This window comes from Rhipicephalus microplus, chromosome 7, assembly GCF_043290135.1.
Source record: "Rhipicephalus microplus isolate Deutch F79 chromosome 7, USDA_Rmic, whole genome shotgun sequence".
NCBI lineage: Eukaryota > Metazoa > Arthropoda > Arachnida > Ixodida > Ixodidae > Rhipicephalus > Rhipicephalus microplus.
The window spans coordinates 80997783-81020351 of NC_134706.1; the positions used below are offsets into that span (position 1 = coordinate 80997783).

The window sequence follows — 22569 nt, forward strand, 5'->3', positions numbered from 1 at the left end:
CAGATGTGGCGCGCCGGGGCGCTGTGCCGCACGTTTCCGCGGTCGCAAGTGTCACACAGAGTGTGAACAAGGTCGCACCGTCAGCGCTTGCGGTTGGAGCAGCTTGTACTGCTCCGCCACCTGACAAACGGGGCCAGCAGACTTCAGTGTCTGCAAGATTCCGGGCCACTGCAAGCGCAGTTAGGCCCGAAACTACTGCGAATGTGCCTGCTGGGCAGGCACCATCCACCACCTCGCAGGAGGTGATGGATACAAGTCCCTTTCCTCTGGCCCCTCAGGGGTTGAAGGATAGGCGCAACTCTTTGAAGTGTGCAAAAAAAAAAAAAAAAAACCCGAATTACAGGACCCCCAAAATGCCCTGTAAGCTAAGGCAATACTTTTGTACACACAGCACCACACAACAATAAAACGACACACATACTACAGTGGAACGTCAGAGGACTGCCGAGAAACCTCGACAATATACAAGAACTTCTACACAAACATACGCCAAATGTGCTGTGTGTGCAAGAAACACACTTACAATCCAAGCACACAGCCTTCCTACGCAGTTACACTATTTTTCGAGAGGATCATACTGTCGCATCATCTGGTGGTGTTACCATTGTAGTTGATCAAGAAACAGCTTGTGCACATTTACCGCTTCAAACACCCTTTGAGGGGGTGGCCATCCGTGCTGTCCTCTTCAACAAACTGGTCACAATCACCAACTCGATAAACAGGAATACCAGTCATTCATAAATCAACTTCCGGAACCCTATGTTGTCCTCGGGGACTTGTATGCACATGATAGCCTCTGTGGCGACTCTCGGTCCGATGCGTGAGGTCGCCTGATTGAACAGTTCCTTTTTTCTTCCGGTGCCTGCTTCCTGAATTGCAAAAAGCCAACATATTACAATATTGTTAACAGCACCTACTCGTAAATAGACCTCAGCATAACATCTCCATCACTCCTACCTTTATTTAAATGGGAAGTCATCAATAATCAATACGGTAGTGACCATTGTTCTATAGTTCTCAGCACATCAATATCAAATGCATGTCCTTCACAGGTTCCCAAATGGCTCACCGATATAGCCGATTAGGAACAGTTTCAAAAAATTACTCTCTCAACTTGGACTGACATGGGGGTGTTAAGCATAGAAGCTGTTGTGAGCTACTTGAAAGCTTTTTTGATTGATGCTGCAATGAAATGTATACCGCAAACATGCAGGCGGTCCGGCAAATGACAATTCTCATGGTGGGATAATGAGTGCCGTAATGCGCGCAAGAAACAAAATAAGGCATGGAAGTTGCTGAGAGATTCACCGACGTCGGAGAATCTTATACATTTTAAGAACATTAGGTCGCAAGGCAGGAGAATGTGCCAAGAGGCAAGAAGGTAAAGTTGGCACAAATTTTTATTGGGAATCTATTCATATGCATATGAGGCGAGAGTATGGAACATGGTTGGTAAGGTGGCAGGACGACAAGCACACTCACTTCCCCTAGTGAACACACAAGAGGAGAGTTTGGAAGACCGGGCGAACACTCTTGGGGCGCATTTTGAACAGGTCTGTAGCCCATCCCATTACTGTCCAGCATTAACGATAAAAGCAAGAATAGAAAAACAGAAAATAGAACGCAAATCCACTGACAATGAGGCATACAATGAACATTTCGTTTTAGCTGAGCTACAAGTATCTGCTTTCGAAAAACTGCTTTCGAAGTCTGCTTTCGAAAAACGGTATTGTTGAGTTGTATGTCACATAAACTACCTACTCTGTAAATATCAGTTTTAGTCACAAATCATTATTAGCGTTTTTAAAGGAAATTCATAATTTTCATATCATATGCCCGGGCATACCGTAGCACGACCTCTCTAGAGAGGTTTTTGCTGCGGTGGCTACACAGAAAAGCACTTGCCTCACGGCTCTTGCACGCAAGGGTACTAACGTGTGAGGTACTTGTGCTAATGCCATACATGTCCCCCATTGTTTTTCATTATCACCAACTTTTGTCACCTTTTCACACCACACACACTTTTCACGGCATGGTCATGATTTTATTACTTGTATGTTTTTACCCGCTTTACTGCGAGGAATTTTATGGCCCCTATACAGCCGCTAATCACAACCATTGTCCACATTCCTGTCTCATGAACTGGCGCTCTTTGGCCATCAAATGGCCCTTGCGCCAGAAAACACCATATATCATCATCATCTGTAAATATCAGCACCTAATTCAACCCCAAAATGCAAAAAAAAAAAGAAAATGCTATTTTCGAGGTCGCCGCAGCACCCAAACCACGCGCAAAAGCCAAAATCAAACCAGACTTCGCGCGCGCGCTATATTCCGAGACCAGGCGGCCGTCCTGTACCATCTTTGTCTAGTTTCGACCCTGAATTCTTTCTTTATCATTTGCCGCCTTTCAAAATGGCATAAACGGCACGCTTGAGATGCTATCGGCGTTTCCCCAAGATGCGATGCGGAGGGCTGATTGGCTAGAGCAGCTCATTCATATCTCGCGGGCGAAAGCGCGCCCGCCATTGGCTGCTGCGCTGAAAGAGGGGGCGGTCCCTCCCGGCGATGGCACGTCCGGCGCTCTCGTCTCGCTGTTGCATTTCTGCTCCGGCCGCCTCGATAGACGTTTGATTATGAGCCGCTTTTTGCCTTGCTCTCTATTTTTGATCAGTTTCTCTTTTTTCTCTCGTACAAGTTTTGTGCTCCTTATCTTTGTTGCTGTGCATGATGCCGGCAACGAAGTCGAAGATGTTGCGCTAGCTCGGAGCATGGAAATGTGTTATGCGGCTTCTACGAGAATCGAAATTCTGCTTTTCTGCTGCAAGTGCCCAGTGCGTAGATGCTTGCGACGGCGAAACTGTGCTGTCAGCTGCTACCAGTCCGCAATCTGACAAACCGTGTGTACCTGGAGCCGCGATGCATCGAGCGTGTCTGAGATTGCCGGATTCAGCACCTGCTCTGAATCTGTGCCGTCGAGCGTGACACCGAGTGTTGCCAAGATCACCAGACACAGCACTTCGTCTGCATCGGGGCCAGTAGCGTGCATGGGCCATCGATCCTTCATTTGCAGAGGCATTTCCTAACTAAGGAAGAAATCAATGCGATTGCGAGACGTCGAGACGCCGTTCACTCTGAACTCGAATCTACGTCAGTAACACAAAAAATTTTGAACTGATGCTCTCGGCTTTTAAAAAAGATGCCCTACGTCTGAAAAAAAAAAGTTTTAAGAAAACTCCTAACGGGTTTTAGAGAAGATGGAGGGAGGACAAAAGAGGAAAAGAGTGTACAAGGACATTTCAAGCTACTCTGCCGAAGCTTTTTGAGGAAAACGCATGTGCTGAACTTTCAAAGCCTTTTTTCTCAAAATAGATATTTTAGCTTGTTGTGGTGCTGAGGAAAGAAATTTTTTAAGAACTGCTCATCACATTTGCCATGTGTCGTTTCTTTTATTCTGCTCCTGGATGATTTTGCAAGGGTGTAACAAGCTTCCTTTTTTGAAAATCTGTGCCATTTTTAAATAATAAACAATTAGTTTTTGATAAATGTCATACCTACTGGCTACATCAAATTCAAAGTTGCATAAAATTTTTTTGGAGGTGAAATCGAAAAAATACTGCTCTTTAGCGCCCTAGGGTATCTCTCCAGGGATGACCACAAATAATTTCAACCTTCTGGTATGTCCTGGGATTTCTTCGGGCTTTTCCTCTGGAACACAAGTGAAACACCCAGTTAGACCTCAGTAACTCTAGAGCCCCTGAACACAATTTCGTGAAACATTGTAGTTTTTCTTGTTTTAATGTAGTGAATATACCCTGAAAGTTTCATTAGGATATCTTAAAAAAATAAAAAGTTGAATTCTCAGATTGGCCTTCGCCTTTAACTGCTGTAACAGAACTGCCCCAGGCTCCGACCGTATATTATACAAATGCTCAAACGTCTGCCTCCTGAAACCAAAAAAGCTCTTGTTTCTTTCTCGACGGGAACCGCCAAAAAGTCCGAGTAATCGGGAGTCCGAAAAAACGGATTCACTCGAAAAAAGAGCACTTGTATAGGCCCTATCGCCCGAAAAAACTGTCATGTCTGCACACACGCACGCTTCCGAGACTGTTTGCTTGGAAATAGAAAATGCTCAAGCCACTTCAGACTGAGGTCGGCCGCCTTCTACCTAGCGAATTGTCTCCGCTTTTTCCGTTGGCTCCCACGTTGGCCGGGTTTATTCACTCCCGACGGCGCAGCAACGGGTGGCGTCAGAGCCATTTCAGCACGCCACGGAACACTCAAGAGAGCGAGAACACAGAGAACAAGACGAACCAGACCTAGCCGCAGAAGCAGCTGACTGACACTGCTGACACACACTGCTGACACACACGCCAAACGCCACAGCGAACAGACTCTGTAGGTGGCTTGGCTTGGCCGCTGAACTGGCTAAAAAATAAAAAGCGTCGCCACACATAGCCTTCGAAATCGGCAGTGGCGATTTCAGCATGCATTTTGACAGTGGCCCGATATCTATCCATAGCTAGCGCAGCATATCAGTGCTGGCAACCTAGCAGACTTATTGTTAACGTCGCTGTCAGCGCGTAATGGCGTACAGTGACGCATTCGATTAGTCAAACGGAGTCCGAGTAATCGAATAGGGCACAGGGGGGCGTCCGAATTTTCGGTCGTGAGTTTACATTAGGATCAATCGGGAGAGTGGCGGTGCCATGAGATGTCTGAATTTTCAGGGTCCGAATTAACGGCCGGCGACTGTAATGCCATTTGGCTTTTTGGTGAGATCCCTTCTGCCTGGAAAGAAGCAGTCATTATTCCGATTCTTAAGCAGGGCAAGGACCCATGCTCAGCATCAAGCTACAGGCCCGTAGCATTGATGAGCTGCCTTTGCAAGGTTTTTGAAAAAATGATAGATGACTGATGCGTTTCCTTGAAACAAATAGCCTGCGTGACCCATTCCGGTGCGGGTTTCGAGAGACTAAGTCGTCTACTGACCACCCTGTCGGTATCAAAGCACAAATTCGGGATGCTTTCATTCATAAACAATTCTTTCTATCGGTGTTCCTCGATAGGGAGAAGGCCTATAACACTACGTGGCACTTTGGCATACTCCGAGACTTGTCAGGTTTAGGTGTGCGGGGTAGAATGTTCGCAATAATCGAAAGTTACTTGTCCAACTGGACATTCCGTGTCCGAGTTGGCACTGTCTTATCATGAATATTTGTCCAAGAAACAGGAGTGCCACAAGGAGGTGTATTGAGCTGCACACTTTTAGTAGTCAAAATGAACTCCTTGCGCCTTATTTTCCCATGAAATATGTTTAACTGTACATACCACAAGGCTTCCGTACTCACTCGCTTCGGGCCTGGCCTACAAACCACGTGCTCTAGGCCTTGCTCACCCCAGGATGCAGACCGCGTGGCTCTCGTCCTAATTCAACAACGTTTTTGAAAACTAACAACAACAAAAAATAACACTTGCGAGCAAAAAAAAAAATAAATAGAAAGCCAACCTGCCGACAAATTCAAACACGTTACAAAACCAATCTCCTCGCTTCTCAACAAAGCACACCACCAACGCTAGCAAAGAAGTCCCCCCTAGGCCTACTCTACTCCGGCTCTAACAAAATCTCTGTATTGAACCGCAAAAACTGTCGTCCGATACTCCAAGAGCTCCACGTTAGGCAGCCAGTGTGGGGTCTCGGCGAGGCGAAACAAGCGCATCACCACACCACGCTTTTGGAGTGAACGGACACTGCAGACGCGGTCGGTACAAAGCACACAACATACATACATTTATTAACTAATTTAGATGACGATATCGTCCGCCGAATGTTACATCAATTTTAATTAACACGCTACCATACAAACAACATAACGCAGTGACACACTAAACACACAATAACATGATAAACACACACTAACACACCCAACACACTAACACATACCCAAGGCGGCGGCGCCAACGCCTGACTTTCCACGTGGGACCCCGGCGTGAAGCCCGCGGTGCCGAGCACCGGGGACCCACGCTACAGGCAACCGTTCGCGGCAGCCGCCACGCGCAGAAGAGGCTCGCTCAACTCTCGCCCACCACCAAGGCCTGCCTTCCGCCAGGGGCCACCGCCGGCGCTACCACTCTACCAACAGTGGTACTCAAAGCGAACACAAGGCCATCTATCGCCCGGCGGTGGTCCCCACCGAAATAAAGCCTTGGGGCGAGACACGTGCGCCACGCAGCGCAGACAACTTTACAGGGGGGGGGGGGGTCAGCACCCCCACAATATGTTGATGTGCAGGTCGGTTTTAAGTTTTGTAACCTCTCAGTGTGTGAACGTCAGGTTCACTTAGGTTTGAACAAGGTCTCTCAATGGGCAGATGAGAAAGGTTTTAAACTGAATGCGAAAAAGAGCACCTGCTTCTTGTTCTGCCGAAAAAGGGGTGTTTATTTCGATCCAGAGATTGATCTGTATGGTCGTCTGTCTGTGAAGACCGAACATAAGTTTCTGGGCCTATTAGTAGACACAAAACTAACCTTCATCACATACATCAAGTATTTAAAAGACAGGTGCTTAAAAACCATGAATATTTTGAAAGTTTTGTCACGAACTGCGTGGAGCAGTGACAAGAAAGGCCTGATAAATTTATATAAAAACCTCGTACGCATGCATCTAGATTACGGTGCTATAATCTATCATTCTCTGACACCATCAGCCTTAAAGATTTTCGACCCTGTCCACCATCTAAGCATTCGCCTCTCTGCGGGTGCTTTTCGAACAAGCCCCGTAGAGGCCCCGCCGCGGTGGTCTAGTGGCTAAGGTACTCGGCTGCTGACCCGCAGGTCGTGGGATCGAATCCCGGCTGCGGCGGCTGCATTTCCGATGGAGGCGGAAATGTTGTAGGCCCGTGCACTCTCATTTGGGTGCACGTTGAATAACCCTAGGTGGTCGAAATTTCCGGAGCCCTCCACTACGGCGTCTTTCATAATCATATGGTGGTTTTGGGACGTTAAACCCCACATATCAATCAACTAGCCCCGTAGAGAGTCTGTACGTAGAATCAAATGAATGGTCGCTCCATCTGCAGAGATGTTACATGTCTTTTACTATCTTAAGGTTAACGCAGACGAACATCCAACTCGCTGCACAATTAATGATCGGTCCAATTCTACCTTGTTCGATAACAGTCCCTCGCTCAGACAGCCCTACTCACTCCATGTCTGGAGGCTTGTTGAGGAAAGAGGTGTGCCACTTGGAGAACACCGTTTGATGGCCCCAGCAGTATATCTGCCACTGTGGAAATGGCAAGTTATAGACTGCGATTTATCTTTCGTGGAAGTCACTAAACATGCACCTACTGCACATATCCACACGCACTTCCTCGAACTCCAGCACAAGTATACTTGCCCAGAATTTTTCACAGATGCTTCAAAATCTCACACTGGTGTGTCCTATGCAGCTGTTGGCCCATCCTTTTATAACTCCAGTATTCTGCACTCCGAAACAAGCATCTTCACCAGAGAGAATCACACGGTTTCTGTGGCCGTCAAGCATATTAAAGAACTGCAACTACAATGTGCGGTAATATACATAGATTCGCTGAGTGTAGTAACGGCTTAGAAAACTCTGCGAAAACATAAAAATCATGTCCTTGTGTCACTGTACTCTCTGTTATGCAAGATCTATGCTCTCAAACGACATGTTGTAGTGTGCTGGGTGCCAGGGCACCGCAAGATCGCTGGAAATGTGTTGGCGGATCAGCTTGCCGCATCTGCTCAAAACAACGCTGCCGCCAATACATCCATAGCTGTCCCTGCACTTGATCTGAAACCTTTCCTATGACGGAAGCTCAGGGCGTGCTGGCAGCAGCGACTATGGGATAGGCAAACAGAAAACAAACCATGTTATCAAACCGAGAATCGGAAATTGGCCAACAGTATCCAGATCACGCTACATACAAGTCACATATACAAGACTACAGATAGGACACACACACTCGACACATTCATACCTTTTGTCTGGTGGCGATGCATCATTGTGTGAGAGATATGGAGAACCGCTCACGGTTCTCCACATCCTCGTCCAGTGCAGTGATTTAGGTGCTCTCAGAAAAAAGCACTTTTTATTGCCATACCAACAACAGATACCTTTGCACCCATCAATTTTCATCGGTAGAGAACCCCTTTTCACACATAAATGATTGCTGGCATTTTTAACAGACGTACGTACTTTTAACGTCATATACCCAGGTGCTCCACCGCAACCTCTCTTCAGAGGTTGCGGTGGCTACATCTTCATCACTGTTTCATACCCGCCAAGTCTCCCGGATTGGCTGGAAGACTACTGGATTTTGACCGTTTTTTCCTGTTGTACGGTTGTCATGAAAATCTCTTGGAAATCGAAATTTCTGTGCCTGATCTGGCCGCATTGACAAAAAACCAGCTAAATCCGCTGCAGGCTTTTGGAACCTACCCCATATTACTATAAATGAGTTTAAGAGGCGTTCATGTAATTGAACAGTATAATCTCAGTGACGCAAAACCGCAGCAGATACAAGTTCTTAATTTCCCAGCCAAATTTTATTATGTTCATTGGGCCTCACTTCGAATGTTCCGAACACATTTTTTTATCGCTGTGGGTGATACGAACTTTAGTATGGAAACTGTCGAACGAAGGCTGAGAGCAACGTACTCGAAGCTTCGGAAGTACGCGTGCGACCGGCGCACTGCAGTGCGTGTTATTGTCGTTGCCACAACCGCTGAGGACGAAACCGCGGTCGCTCTTGACAAGATCATGTATGGCGACGACGTAACTGAGGTAACCCCGAAAGTGTGCGCTCAACCAGTCAAAGCAAGGCTGCTTTCCGCAAACTCTGTGGACAAACTTGCGGCAGATGCTATCGTAGATTGTATAAAATGACTTAGTTTTGAAGGCGTGTGCGCAGCCAACCGCATGGGGATTGTAAAATGAACTACCATTCGTCGCAACCGCCGCGCACGAAACCGCTGTCGCGACGACGCGATAGCGCTCTTTGAGCTCTAAGGGCACGCAGCAGTAGGTTAAAAGCAGTAAATACGTGAAAAAATTTCTAAACGTTAGTTTTGTCGCAAGGACGAAGCAATAAATGCGACAGCAACAACTTGGAATGTAACGCTGAGAACGGCAAGCTGCAGCTCGCTGCTCACACACAAATGACGCACGAGAACAATACTCGCAGGACGAAAGCGAACTAACAGCGTTTACCGCGCTGTTTAAACAAGAAGGATGCACGATACGTAATCACAGGTACAGATGAGTACAAACTAACAAGTGTATTAGTTGTTTTACCTCGCTGTGTATGAAAAGCGCGCTGTTTTCGCAAAAGGGGCCTGTGCAGAGACGGTAGTGACCTTTGTGGGCCCGGCAACTAACGCTTTCGTTTCAGTGAAAACCGAAGGCACACGATTCCCCCCACCAAAGGATAAGCGCGCGCATAGGCATCCATTCATGGGGCAAAGTACACGTGAGAGATAAGCATGCGTCAGTGCAACGCGACGAGCTGGGCGCCGAGCGCGGGTGGCTTTTTTTTATTTGAGTGTTCATAAATATAGATACGTATACATATACGGTGAAGGACGGCAGCGGTGGCGACGGAAAAAAAAAAAACAAAAAAAACAGCCTGGACTGTTCATATAATTGCAATAAATATTGCAATAAAAAAGGGTCTGAAGCATTTTGGCTGGACTGTTCATATAATTGCAATAAAAATTGCAATAAAAAGGGGCCTGAAGCATTTTGGCGTTTTTGTAAAAAAATCTCCCGTGCTTGTGTGACAGCCAGCTGCGCCGTTTCGTCCGTTCACGTGTGCCCCAAGAAGACACACACGAGTTGTTTTGACTGAAATAGATTCTGCTTGTTGTATTGATCCTTTGAGACTCTCACCTTAGTGAAAAACTCTACCCTCGTGTGTTCAGCCACTCCTAGCCACTATAAGTCCGCAAAGCTGATATTGGCGTATGGGATTGAGACCCCTCTCGTACCCCGTTTTATTTTTCGCGGTGTTTTTTGTTTGTTCTTGGTTTTTTCAATGCCCCCCCTCCCCTTGTTGCAGAAATCTCCCGAATTCAGAGTCTTTGAACTTGGCAGGCATGCTGTCTATCACCTTTTGCCATTCACTCTCACTGCACACATTTTACGCCAATGTCATGGTTTTAATGCTTCTATGTTTTTACCCTCGTCAGTGCGAGGAATTTTAAGGCCCTTTTACAGCCACCTATCATAATCATTGTTCGCATCACTTGTCCATTGACCTGGCACTCTTGCCATCAAATGGCCGTTGGCGTCATAAAACACCGCACATCATCACCGCAGAGGCGCCTAACTTATTGCTCTGTGGCAGATCAAAATTCAACAAAACAAGCCAACTCGCAGCTTTTCAAATACTGAAAGAAATTTATCAAACAGTGGAGCAAAAGATAACATCAAAGTTGTGACTATGTATTTACGAGGACTAGTGGTTAAAATTCTAATTCTCCACATTGCAACGAGTAAGAGATGCCAGATCATTCCTTCGTCTGCCTGGAAAGATGGTAAAAGTATCATTGGTGAAGCCGAAATTGTAAAGCAGTGCCTCTCTTTTTCTCTCCGCATTGTATGAAAGACTCCGTGATGCTTTCAGGGTAAAATTTTTCGTGATGATATTCGTTTGCTTTGCTACAACTCCAAATCTATAGTTGTTGCCTGTCCTTTGGGCCCGCGATGCCTGTCTTTTGATTGGCTGTCTTCTCTCAAGTGCATGCACCAAATGATGCGGACAAAGTGCAGGGCATGACTTTCACTGACGTCCTATGGTGGTTCTTTTTTTTTTCTCTCATAGTGACGGCAAGCTGAACATCTCGACAAAGGACAACGACCTGGCATACCTGCTTCCCGATTCCCTGACAGATGAGGAGAAGAGTGCCGCCAAGCGCATCCTCATGAGAGTGCAGGTCTGCTGGGGTCGTTTTGTCTGTTTGAGCTACATTAAGTGGAATAACACGAGTATATGCATGCTGGGGCTGTGTTCACACAAGGTCGCTTTTGAGGACATCCAATGTCAGTGTGCGCTGACTGATGAATGTAGTGAACAGGAGGATACTGCTCAATAACCAGACGAGCATCTTGTGATTATACCAGCAAGTTTGCGTAAAAGTGATTCATTGTCAGCATGGCTCTAGCAGCGACATACTCTCAGACCTCGGTATAACGAATTCAGATGTAACGAAGTATTGGTTATTATGAAGTAAATGAAAAATAGCATTGCAAAGACATATAGTGTTAGAAATATACCTATATAACAAATGTTTGGATATAACATAAACTTATTTTTGCACAACGTGCAACTTCGTTATAATGAAGTTTCTTTCAGTACCGAAAATCGAGTGGCAGATACAGTCTCCGATGTCGCTGTTCAAACAGTCGTGGTATTGATAAGACAAAAAAGCGTGCTTTGGGCTAGTGAGGCATCATTTTGTCTTTTCTTCGTCATTTGCCATCTTTTTGCAGCTGTGGAATGTCCTGCGCGTAAGTCATACACTCTGCTGCAATTTCGCAGGGACTTATTTGCTACCGCTCATACTGCTAAAGAGTCGCTTGAATTTAAACTTGCACTTCATGAACAGATGGATAACTTTTGAGATAATATTCAGGCCCTCAGAGAGTCATTTAAATGGGCATTATAGTCAGGGAGATCATCTGTACAACTGCCAGTTGGCACACATTATCACATGCTGTGGACAGCTATCTCATGGGCGTGTTTTTTGTGTGTGTGTGTGTGTAACCTTCAACTGCTTAAAGGGACACTAAAGTCAAATAACAATTTACGTCAGAGTGGAAGCTCAATGTATGACAGAATCTAAAATGACGATGTTATTAACAACAGTGCCCTATTTACCAAGAAATTAAGGTAAATGCACAAGAACACACGTGCTGCAGTAGGACTTTCTCAAAATGATCCTGGTGACATCAGAAGGACCGCCTACAATTAATCACTAGTAATTGATCTAGATGCATTAAATGAAGAACCTTCCGTGCATCAAGAGATGCAATAAAATGGTGCTTGTTTGTCTCTGTTCGATTCATGGGAGAAAAAAAAACGCCGGACGTTACTATGGGGGTTGACGCGAGTGGTTCAAAAATTCAATTTTCGCGTAGCTACACTGGACATGTGGCTGGCTCTGGCAGCCTGCGGGTAGCCAGAAGTGGAAAATCGAAGAGCCCCACTGACGCGAGCTGGTCCAGTAGCTTCTTGAGGCGGGTAATTTGAAGTGGGCTAACCCGATTCGAACCATTAAAACGTGATTTGTTTCAAAATAGACCCTTCCTTGGCACAAAAGTAACACTACGAGGTTTCTGGAGCTCTGTTTCAACAATGAACGTTGGCTTTAATAGTTGCCTTTAGTGTCCCTTTGCTTAAGAGCAACTGCTTGTAGTACAGGGCAAATAATTCAGTCCTAAAAGAGTCTAGTAATGTAGGATTTGTAAAGCAGTCGTAAAGATTGCTGCAAATGCTGTAACTCTCTAGCACATTGCTGACACTACGCTGTAAAGGGAACCTCCAAGGCAGTAAGTGTCATCAGAATTGGGAATCTAGAAGGGCTTGAGACAGGGTAGATAGGCCACAGAGTGCACTGTTTCATCAATGATTATGCATGGCAGTTAGAGTTTTGGCAGCAGAGAATCTTCTGTAGCTCTGCTACGATCTGTTTGCGGCCCGCTTAGTCGATCCACCTGGTTGCACCAAATCATGTAAATTAATACAATTTCGTCTCTGCACTGCTTCACCCTTTTGATGCAACAACTAGGGAACTCCATCCCTCCAGTACTTCATCAACCTAGCCAAAAAAAAAAAAAAAAAACAACACGTCTGTGTCCTTATTTCTTAATAATGTGCTTAGCGCACAACCTGGGGGGGGGGGGGGGTGCTCTGCAATCGTTTCTCTCAAGTTTTACTTCAAAGTATTACAAAAATGTCGAACAACTATTTGACAGAAATTTGAAAAGTCAAGTCGCACTCAAACTTAAACACTCAAATTTACTTCACACACCCAGAATTTTGGTATTTGCACAGCTTTAATAATAATAATAATAATAATAATAATAATAATAATAATAATAATAATAATAGAAACAGTAATAGTCCTGTTTAGCTCTTTTGAGGACTAGGATGTTGTGGAGGTATTGTTGAGCATCACGATCCAAATAAAGCAGGACTTAATTAAATAGGAATCACTGAGAAAAGAAAATTGCTGTGTCGGCTGGAACTGCTGCTCTGTGTTTAGTGGGTTTAATATTTGGCTCCTGCAGCCCTATGTACACTCCTCTGCATATTAAACTTCATTGTGTTTAACGAGATTCTACTGTATGAAGTTCAGCATGTTTTTTTTGTTTTTTTTTCGACCCAAGGTGTACGGAAGTTTTTTCGCAGACTTTACCTATTCTTGCAGTTCTCTACATAAGTGCTATCGTGGAGCGACTACACGACTTTTTTTTAGCCTTAATCTCGCATTAGCAGTCTGCCATTGGTCAAAAGTAGCGGCCCAGGAGTTTTGACCAATGACAGACGGCTAATGGCAGCGAAAGGTATAAGAAAAGTCGTAGAATCGCAATAGAATTGCTTTGTGACAGTACCTCCTAATTGTAAATTTCATGCTGCTTGTGATGACATTGTCGTGTGAGATGTTCTCTGGATCGGGATGTAGTCCCCGGCATCACACATGCTTCAGTGAGGAATTCACTGGTCTGGCAGGAACAAAAAAACAAGCAAAAGAAACTCTAAGACATCCTGTTCTTTCTCGCATGTCATATCGAAGGCCTTTCCCGAGTCGGACGGCCATGTCGACAGGACCCACATGGCCTGGTCAGACCTGCGACAGGAGCTGGAGGCGGTCTGCCCACGACTAGACCCTCGGACCCTGGACTCCCTGTTAGAATCGCGAGCGGTAGTGCTCAGCCGGGCCTTTCATTATTATCGGTCGGCTGCCTCTGCCTACTTCAAGTATCTACAACTGCAGCAGCTACAGGTATCCCTTGGCTGCGTTCAGCAATTGGCACTGTTCAAAAGCAATCTGATCGTTGGTGTTTTCGTTGTCTGGTTTATTTTCTTGCTCGTGGGTGAAATCCTGGCCTGACATCGACTCGCTCGCGAATGTTCAATATGCCATAACTTTTCTTGAAGTGGGCTTTGAACATCCGTTTTCGTTTTGTTGCTCACATTTTTCATTTCACATTATTGGGATTTGCTGATTTACCCTGCAACCATTGCACTTGAAGAGAAAATATTGCTCCTAATGATACAGGAAATACTGTTGAACCATTTTATAAAAGGCATGCTTCGGGCAGCGATTCTTGTCTTTTATATCAGATGTTTCTTATGAGCAGGGTACGTCGTATGCATTTCTTATCAACCCATATTTTTTCTGTTGGCACACTGGTGTCTCTTATACCCATTTGTCTCCTATTATGGGGTTCCACTATATTTGATATTTGAAGAACTAGACACTGTACTAAGTGATTGGCCATGTGATGTCAACTGATAAAAATTCATAATCCGTGAAAGTTGTAAAAAATTGTGCTCAAAAACGAACAAAAACGTGCTTAAAAGCAGTGTCCCCATAAATCGACACTGTCAAGCATATCTTCCGCGTATAATGACTTTCATGTGCACAGTTCTTCAGCTGCGTCTCTCTCGCACAGGACGAAGACACCAACGTGACGGCCACCCTGCGTCTCCTGCGCTTGGTGGTGAAGCATGCCTCCGAGCTACGCGGCGAGCTCGAGGAAGGGCTGACGGACACGCCGACGGCGCCCTGGCGGGGCATCATTCCGCAGCTGTTCTCGCGCCTCAACCACCCAGAGGCCTACGTTCGCAGGAGCATCCAAAAGTTGCTGTCGAGACTCGCCCGGGATTACCCTCACCTGATCGTGTTCCCCGCTGTCGTAGGGGCACTGCCAGAGCCACCTGGCGGCATTGGTGGAACCAGTGCCCTTTTTGGTGGAGCCACGGCGTCTCCAGCCAGTGAAACGACGGAAGATGAAGGAACTACGTCAGTGCTGATGAGAGAGAGCTACATTGCCCTCGTTGACACGCTGGCAGCAGACGACGCACAGACCATCACGCAGGTTGGCATTGCATTTATCGAGCGGGTATTGGATTGGGTGATACTGAGCTTCTCTGATTATAAGTCCTTAGAAGTTCAGGACTGCTCAGCGTGGTGCCTTTAGTCAGTATCACATTATTGCTTTGGTCAGCATGGTACTGTCAGCAATAAACAATTGAAGAAGCCGATTGCTATCCTCAGTCAGTTTTGTGGTTATTGTTTGCAACAACCCTGGTGGCCGAAACTGCAGTCGCTTTCTAAGCGATCATGGATAGCTGCTGTGCAGCTCTAAAGATATGCGGCCAACGCAGCAGTAAACTTTATAAGACAATTATTTCGTTAAAAAGCACGAACTACTTCAGCTTTCCTATCCTTTGCTGATGACATATGGAGTGGCTTTTGTATGGCACCAAGCAAAGCTATGGACGGTGCATGCATTTGCGACAGCTATCTTTATTGTCCTGTAATAGTTCACTTGAATATGTCTTGGAAAGACGTAAGCAAGTTCCTTCTTGCGACTGCTGTGAAAGTTTTTGTGCGTATATTGTGGTTTGAAACGGATTTTGGTGGTTTTCATTTTTTTTTTAATACGAAATTTCAGGTGATAAAAATCTTTTAACAATTTTTGCTTCCCTGTGAAGTTCGTATCACTGAGCTTCTACAGTATGTATAATTTATGTTGTCTTCCACTATGTGCAGGTGCGACTGCTTGTGGGTGAGCTGCGACGCATCACCTTGCTCTGGGACGAGCTATGGGTGGGTGCGCTCAACGTGCACAGTGGGGAGGCCCACCGCCGCATCCGCACCCTCGAGGAAGAGGTGGGGAGGGTGCGTGCCAATGTGGGCCTCAGCACAGCCCAGAAGGACACTCTGATCCGAGATAAGCACTCCCTCTTCCTGTGCCCGGTGAGTGGCTGAAACTTTGTGGACTTGACGTTGCATGCAACCGAAAGTGTCAAATACGAGCGTAATTCATCTCGCAAAGCTTCCTGCTGCTGAATATCCGTCTGCGGATAAAGAATTGGCTAGTGGGAAGTACGAAAAATTGAGCTAAGGGACCTTTCTTGGACTTTTCGAGCCTTAGGTGTGCTCTAAAACTGCAACTGATAAGTCAAACCAAGGCAGTAGGAATACAGTAAAACCTAGTAAAACGAAATTGATAAATTCTCGGGAAAATTCGTTATAAAGAGGATTTTGTTATGCGCAGGTTCAATACGAAAATTTGAATAATACCGTAATTACTCGAATCTAACGCGCACCTTTTTTCCGGTTAAGCGAGTTCATAAATCGCATGCGCGTTAGAATCAAGTACGAACAAAAAAATTACGGTCAATCTATTGCCATCGGCAAATCCAAAATGGCCGCCCCCTACGTGCATCGGCACGGAGGAAGGAAAGTTGTGTGCGTCGGCATGGCGCGTCGGCATGGCGCGTCGGCCATTTCTGCCTATGTGTTTCCCATGTGCGGCACTTCGTGCTTGTGCTGAGGAGTTCGTCATCTAGTAATGCATTAGCATCGACGGCGTGGAAGGGTCGACTCCGAAAACTCGAGTGCACCACGATGCCGCTTTTAAAAGAAAAGTCATCGCGTGTGCAGAAACGGACGGAAATCGGGCCGCATCGCGGTCGTTCGGAGTTCCCGAAACGTGCGTGCGGGACCGGCGGAAACAAAAGCAGAAGATTGTCGACAGCAAAGCTTCACGCAAAGGCTTCAGTGAACCACAGCAGGGTCGGTTTTCGCAAATTAAAGAGCTGCTCGGCGAGTATGCGCTTGAGCAGCGAGCGGCACAGCGCCCCGTGACGACAGAACTGCTCCAAGTGTGGGCTATGCAATTATTCTTAGAAAAAGGTCTAATGCGGAGCCAGTTTAAAGCGAGCAGGTGCTGGCTAATTAACTATATGAAGAGGAAAGGCTCTTCCCTCCGAAGGGGAACATGCATGTGCGAAAACTTTTGCGGAGAAGTACGATGAAAAGCTTTACAGTTTTCAGAGGTTCGTCCTAAACTTGCGGCGCAACAACGGCTACCTGCTTGGGCAAATCGGGAATGCCGATCAGACACCTCTTTACTTCGACATGCCTGGCGCCACAACCGTCGAGAAGAAGGGGGCGAAGAAAGTTGATGTGCTGACATCGGTCCACGGTAAAACTACAGTGACGGCAATGCTCTGTTACACGACAGATGAGCACAAGCTTCGCCCATACCTCATATTTAAATGGAAGACGCTCACGAAAGGAGTCATTTTTTCCAGTGGTGTGATCTTGCGAGCCAGCGAGAAAAATGGGTGCACGTTGCAATCGATGTCTTACGTTTTTTTTTGTTTTTTTTCGCGGTTGAAATCGGGTGCGCGTTACTATCGAGGGCGCGGTAGAATCGAGTAAATACGGTAAACATGCAAATTAAACAAATCAGGTACTGAAGGCAATCTAATCTAAAACACTTGTTTTACGGTAACAATCTGCGTTATTATTGTGATACCAATGGTATGAACACTCGCGGCGGGTTTTTGCTGTCGCCGCCATGTTCCGTAACAAGTCTAAATTGATAATATATGCCCCGCACATTATAACTTTCACAGGCGGGCGAAAGCGCACGAGCGCTGCTGAAGCAGAGATCAAATGAGTCAGCCCATCCCTATCACCTGAAAAGTGCACATCTGCGTTTTTCTATCACCTCAAAAGTGCACATCTGCGTTTTGTTAGAACTGCCGTCGAATGCTCAAACAGAAAGTAAACCACCCGTCAGAAAGTAAACCACCCAAGCGCTCCCCATGTGCAGCGCGGCCTCACATGTGTGATGTTACCTAAAAGCGGGGAACTGCCGATATGCAACAGTCCTTCCTTTTTTTTGAGTAGGAGGGGGGGCACTCCCGGCGGCAACGCAGGCTCGTGGGGTGCAGGCCCGCCTGCCCGCATCACGCCGACGCTTCGTGCTTAGTTGGCAACGGGGCAGCCACGAAAGATGCATGCCCATACCAAAATGACAAAGCGCGGAGCGAAATTGCTAGATTTCCCGTGGGTCAAATTTGTTATATCAAGGTTGTCTCCCGCTGTTGCTTTGTTATATAGAGGTTGCAAATACATGTGCTTCTATGGAGCCACGACAGGGAATAGAAAAACTTTGTTATATAGAAGAATCCATTATATGGAGGTTCGTTATCAGCAGGTTTAACTGTGAATAGTGTGAATAGTCAGGTTTGAGGTGAATTCGAAGCGAATGAGTGATTTGGTCAAGTGTTTCTAATACGATAGTATATACAGTCAAATCTGAATATATCGCTCTCGAATATATCGAATTATTGGCTATGTCAAACAGCTGTGAAGTCCTCTTGAATTTCCACTGCAAAAGTGTGGGACTAGTGCCCGTATATATATCGAACTCCCACATTGCGACACATCCACTATATCTAGCACTGCGTCCTGTCGAAGCCCAGAAAGTGCATTTTTTTACAACAAATATCATTTTTTTAGCTGCAATCTAGCAACTTTCCTTCCCTCTTTGCGTGCAGGTGATGAAAAGGCAGTGTTATTCCATTGTGTTGATCTGGTTCTTTGCACCCTGATTGTAAGTGCATCAGTATGTTTGATGTGCAATCTGCAGGTTTTAATGTGTGGACATTGTGCTTTTCAAAAAGGCTAATCGCAGACGGCACCAGAATAAGAACGTGAAGTGACTCGGCGACCTCATTGCAGTATTCAATTTCTTGTTTGTTCATGCACGATACCACATGGGCCCTAAAAGCATGGTCTTAGAGGGGCATAACCTCGTGACGTACTTTTGGTGTTTTCAGTTTTAGAATAGACGTCTTAGAGGCTGTTTTTTCTAGCGTCTTGCTCCAAAGAAGCGGCTGCCTACTACAGAGCTACAGGTGACATCGCTATCGCCGACATGTCGACGATGGGGATTTGTTCCTGTGATGTTTGTTTCATTCGGCTTGTTTACTTGTGTACTTCTCACCTCAGTCCTGATGAATTCTCAGCCGGGAGTGTAACTAAGCGTTTACACGCCCGAAGCAATAAAGTTGATGACTTGTGCTTGGAGCAAGGTCAAGTAAAGCCCTCTCCGGAACTCTCTTCTTGTAGGCTTTAGTGCTTTGTGACGACTTTTGGGGCGTTATGATGGCTGACAATGGCCAAGGGTGACTCAATTTTGTGACTTATTAGTGTTTTTGGGCACCATCTAAGACAGAGAGCGACTTCATCAGGGAAGATGACGACGTAGCCGTTTCTGACTACATTGATGCTGAAATCAATGCTGACGTTGGCGATTCGTGGAAGTGTACCCATGCCGTGCGATTATGGAGTTGCTAATGCCGCCGCTAACCAACCTTAGGCGTATTCAGCATCAGTTACCACTGTTGTGGCCAACAGTGCCGACAGTGCTTATTTGGGAAGCTTCGATGAAATGAAAGGGGTATTGACACCTTTTTTTTTTTTTTTTCAAAGCCGAGCTTACTGTTCTATCTTCAAATCTTCCGCCTGAAAGTGATCTTCCTGACGTCACTATTGCCGTGCCCAACGTCGCCCACCTTTATTGCGCCGCTGCCGACACTAGTTACAGCAGAACAAAAGTAACGGGAGCCACAGCAGCAGCTACGGACATTGAACAATTTGCTGCTCTCTTGGTTCATCTAGGCCCTGCTAAATCGCACCAGACAAAAACGGAACATTTAGAACGACTAGTGCCATTCCCCATAGTAACGCCAGTGGTTTGTTTTTTTCCCATGAATCGAACAGAAACGGGCAGGCAGCATTTTATAACATCTCTTGATGCACAGGACGGTCTTTTTTTTATTGCAGTTTGATTGATCGGTTATAATTGTGGTCATTCTCCCATGTAATTTGGATAATTGCCAAAATGTCCCACTCACAGCACACTGAATAAGTAGGGCACTGCTGTTGATGATATTGCCATTTTAGGTGTCATACATTGAGCTTTCGCTTTGACATAAATTGTTATTTGCCTTTAGTGTCCCTCTAAGGACTTGACCTTTCATTTAATGCAACAAAACCATTGAACATTTTTTTTTGTCAGTACCCTTTTAAGGGTCATTTGATGAACTTGACGACCTGCAAAAGGGAAGGGAGTTTTGCAGACAAATCATGCGAAATAAAGGGTGGTAACTTGAACACTACTTTCCATGTTTTCATTTAGTTCTTCAGCATACTGTGAGCTAGGCATGTTAGCGCTTGTTACAATTTTTAAAAACTGGCATTAACATATGCTTTAAATATGCTTCAGAAAGACTTGACAATGGGCTGGTTGGTTAAGTATGGTCACTTTTTTTTGCAAACTTTAGAAAAAAGAAACTTTAATGACCCATGAAAATTGCACAGTATCTTGAGAATTCGAACCAGGCTTTTATAACTGTCACCGTTTTCAGTTGAAGTGCAAGCAACTGTGAATAGTGACAAGATTTGAATAGTAGCAGGGTCAAGTTATATTAAATGAAACACATTGAAAAAAATATGTATAAGCTGTAAATTATAAGAGAAAAATCTTGTGAAGTAAGGAAAGAGTCAAAATCATTTCTTAATCTCCTCTTGTATGCGGTTTCGCAACTGTTTCATGCTTCCTTGGTATTTAAACCCCACATCTTGTTATTATTATTATTCACTTATATATGAGGAATGGGTAAAGAGTAAAGTTTGAAGGGAAAAGTGACTTCTTTGAATAATATTTAATCGAATAACTTGGGTAGTATTTATCATTTAATGTAAAGAAAAAAGCATATTGATAGCAAAATGAGCTACCCAGCTAACTTCCACAATACATTTCAGAATTCGGAAGTAGGTGCGAGTGAATGTCACTCTATTCTACGTAGAAGTGAATCGAAATAGTGACACGATTCACATAGTAATAGGGAGCAAGTTGTGGGCTTTAAAATATGTTGTATTTTGAAGTTTGCTGTAGCTTAGTGCATTTAAACCCGCATGAGGTGCTTTAAAAGGCCACTCACCATGTTTGGCAATTTCGTGCTGACAAGCGCAATGCGTAGACGAGGCGTTCATGATCACGTCTGCCAAACTTTGCAACGCTGTGCGCCGCGGAAATGGGTCAAATTTCAAGATGAAAGCTGCTCCCCTTTCCCTCTGCCGGCGCACACGTAGAGAATGAGAGCATGACGTAGGCATAGGAATGGCCCTACGTACACGGCAATGCAGTGACGTTGGTCCTTTACGTAGACGAGTCTGCTCTGACGTAAACAGTATACCACGTGACATGGCAAAAATTATTTAAGACAACATGCGTAGTTTATGTATTTGTTGCATTAAGAGATTAATAAAACTTTAAATAAATAATGAGACGTAATAGAAATTGTGCCCGCTTTTCTTATATTTTTTCCCGTGAAATGCTACGAGATGCGGGGCTAATGTGCCAGCGTTTCGCATGCGTTCGTGTCCCCGCAGTCAGCGCTTCGAGCAGACGACCGCTGTGGAACGCTCCTACGCGTTCGCGCACTCATTGTGCTCATCTACACTACCGCGTCTAAGCTAGCGTTTTAAAACCATCCCGCAGAAACAGGCAGAAGACCACAAAATAACGCTGGTCAACAAAGCAACGCTGCTCGCGTTCTCGGGGGTTGGACTTTTTTGGGCACATCATGCACACGTCACCTCATGGTCGGATGCTGGAGAGGGTGGGGAAGAGATTTGGCTTGCGAAGGCTACGCGGAGGAGCGGCAAGGGTTTCGAGCTCACCTCCTCTCATCCTCATTTCGCGCCGCTTCAAAAAACCTGTTTTCTCCGCTCGTGATGAACCGATACGAAAAAGTTTTGTGGCAGAATGTTCCTCATCGGACACCTAACTACTTCCACTGTCTAACTAAAATTCGCTATGGGGCCTGGTGAGTGGCCCTTTAAAACTCACAAATGGCAATGCGGATCATCGCTAGACAGATTGTTTCACGAAATGGTGGCTCTGCGTTGCAGTGAAACCTTCTTTTCAGGTGCACCACATGCAGTCAAATCTGCGTCTATTTGTTCATTCCAAATATGTAGAACTTTTAAGCAATTCGAATTCATGTTGAAGCTAATTTGAATACTGAAGTACTTGTTTTAATATTTAAATTGCTTAGATATTGGCCCATATATATATATATATATATATATATATATATATATATATATATATATATATATATATATATATATATATAAAAAGGGAAAGAAGTGTATACCTAAGGGCTCATTTTTCCGTGTTTTGGACACAATATTAATGAGATATAACAGACAATAATGCCAAGGAAAGTATAGGGTAAGGTATTAAACAAAATTGTAATGTAAATGTGAAGGAAGAAAAGTGGGTAAAAAGATAACTGGCTGTGGGCAAATTATATATATATATTACACACACAGACACATACGTACACACTCAAAACTCGATGCAATGAACTCTGATATAACGGAAGTAAATGAAGAGTAGTCTTGCAGTAGATACAGAGCTAGAAATACACGTTTAAA

At 45.2% G+C, this 22569-nt stretch overlaps 1 protein-coding gene across 4 annotated transcripts in view; it reads left to right on the forward strand.

Moving 5' to 3' along the window:
* nonC (serine/threonine-protein kinase Smg1) overlaps positions 1-22569 on the forward strand; it is a 195597-nt gene that overhangs the window by 92249 nt on the left and 80779 nt on the right. For all 4 annotated transcript variants that reach the window (XM_075869329.1, XM_075869330.1, XM_037430511.2 and 1 more), the window contains 4 exons: positions 10848-10959; positions 13822-14031; positions 14705-15130; positions 15808-16014. In XM_075869329.1, the coding sequence (XP_075725444.1) occupies positions 10848-10959; positions 13822-14031; positions 14705-15130; positions 15808-16014 (955 nt within the window). The remainder of the gene's footprint in view (positions 1-10847; positions 10960-13821; positions 14032-14704; positions 15131-15807; positions 16015-22569) is intronic.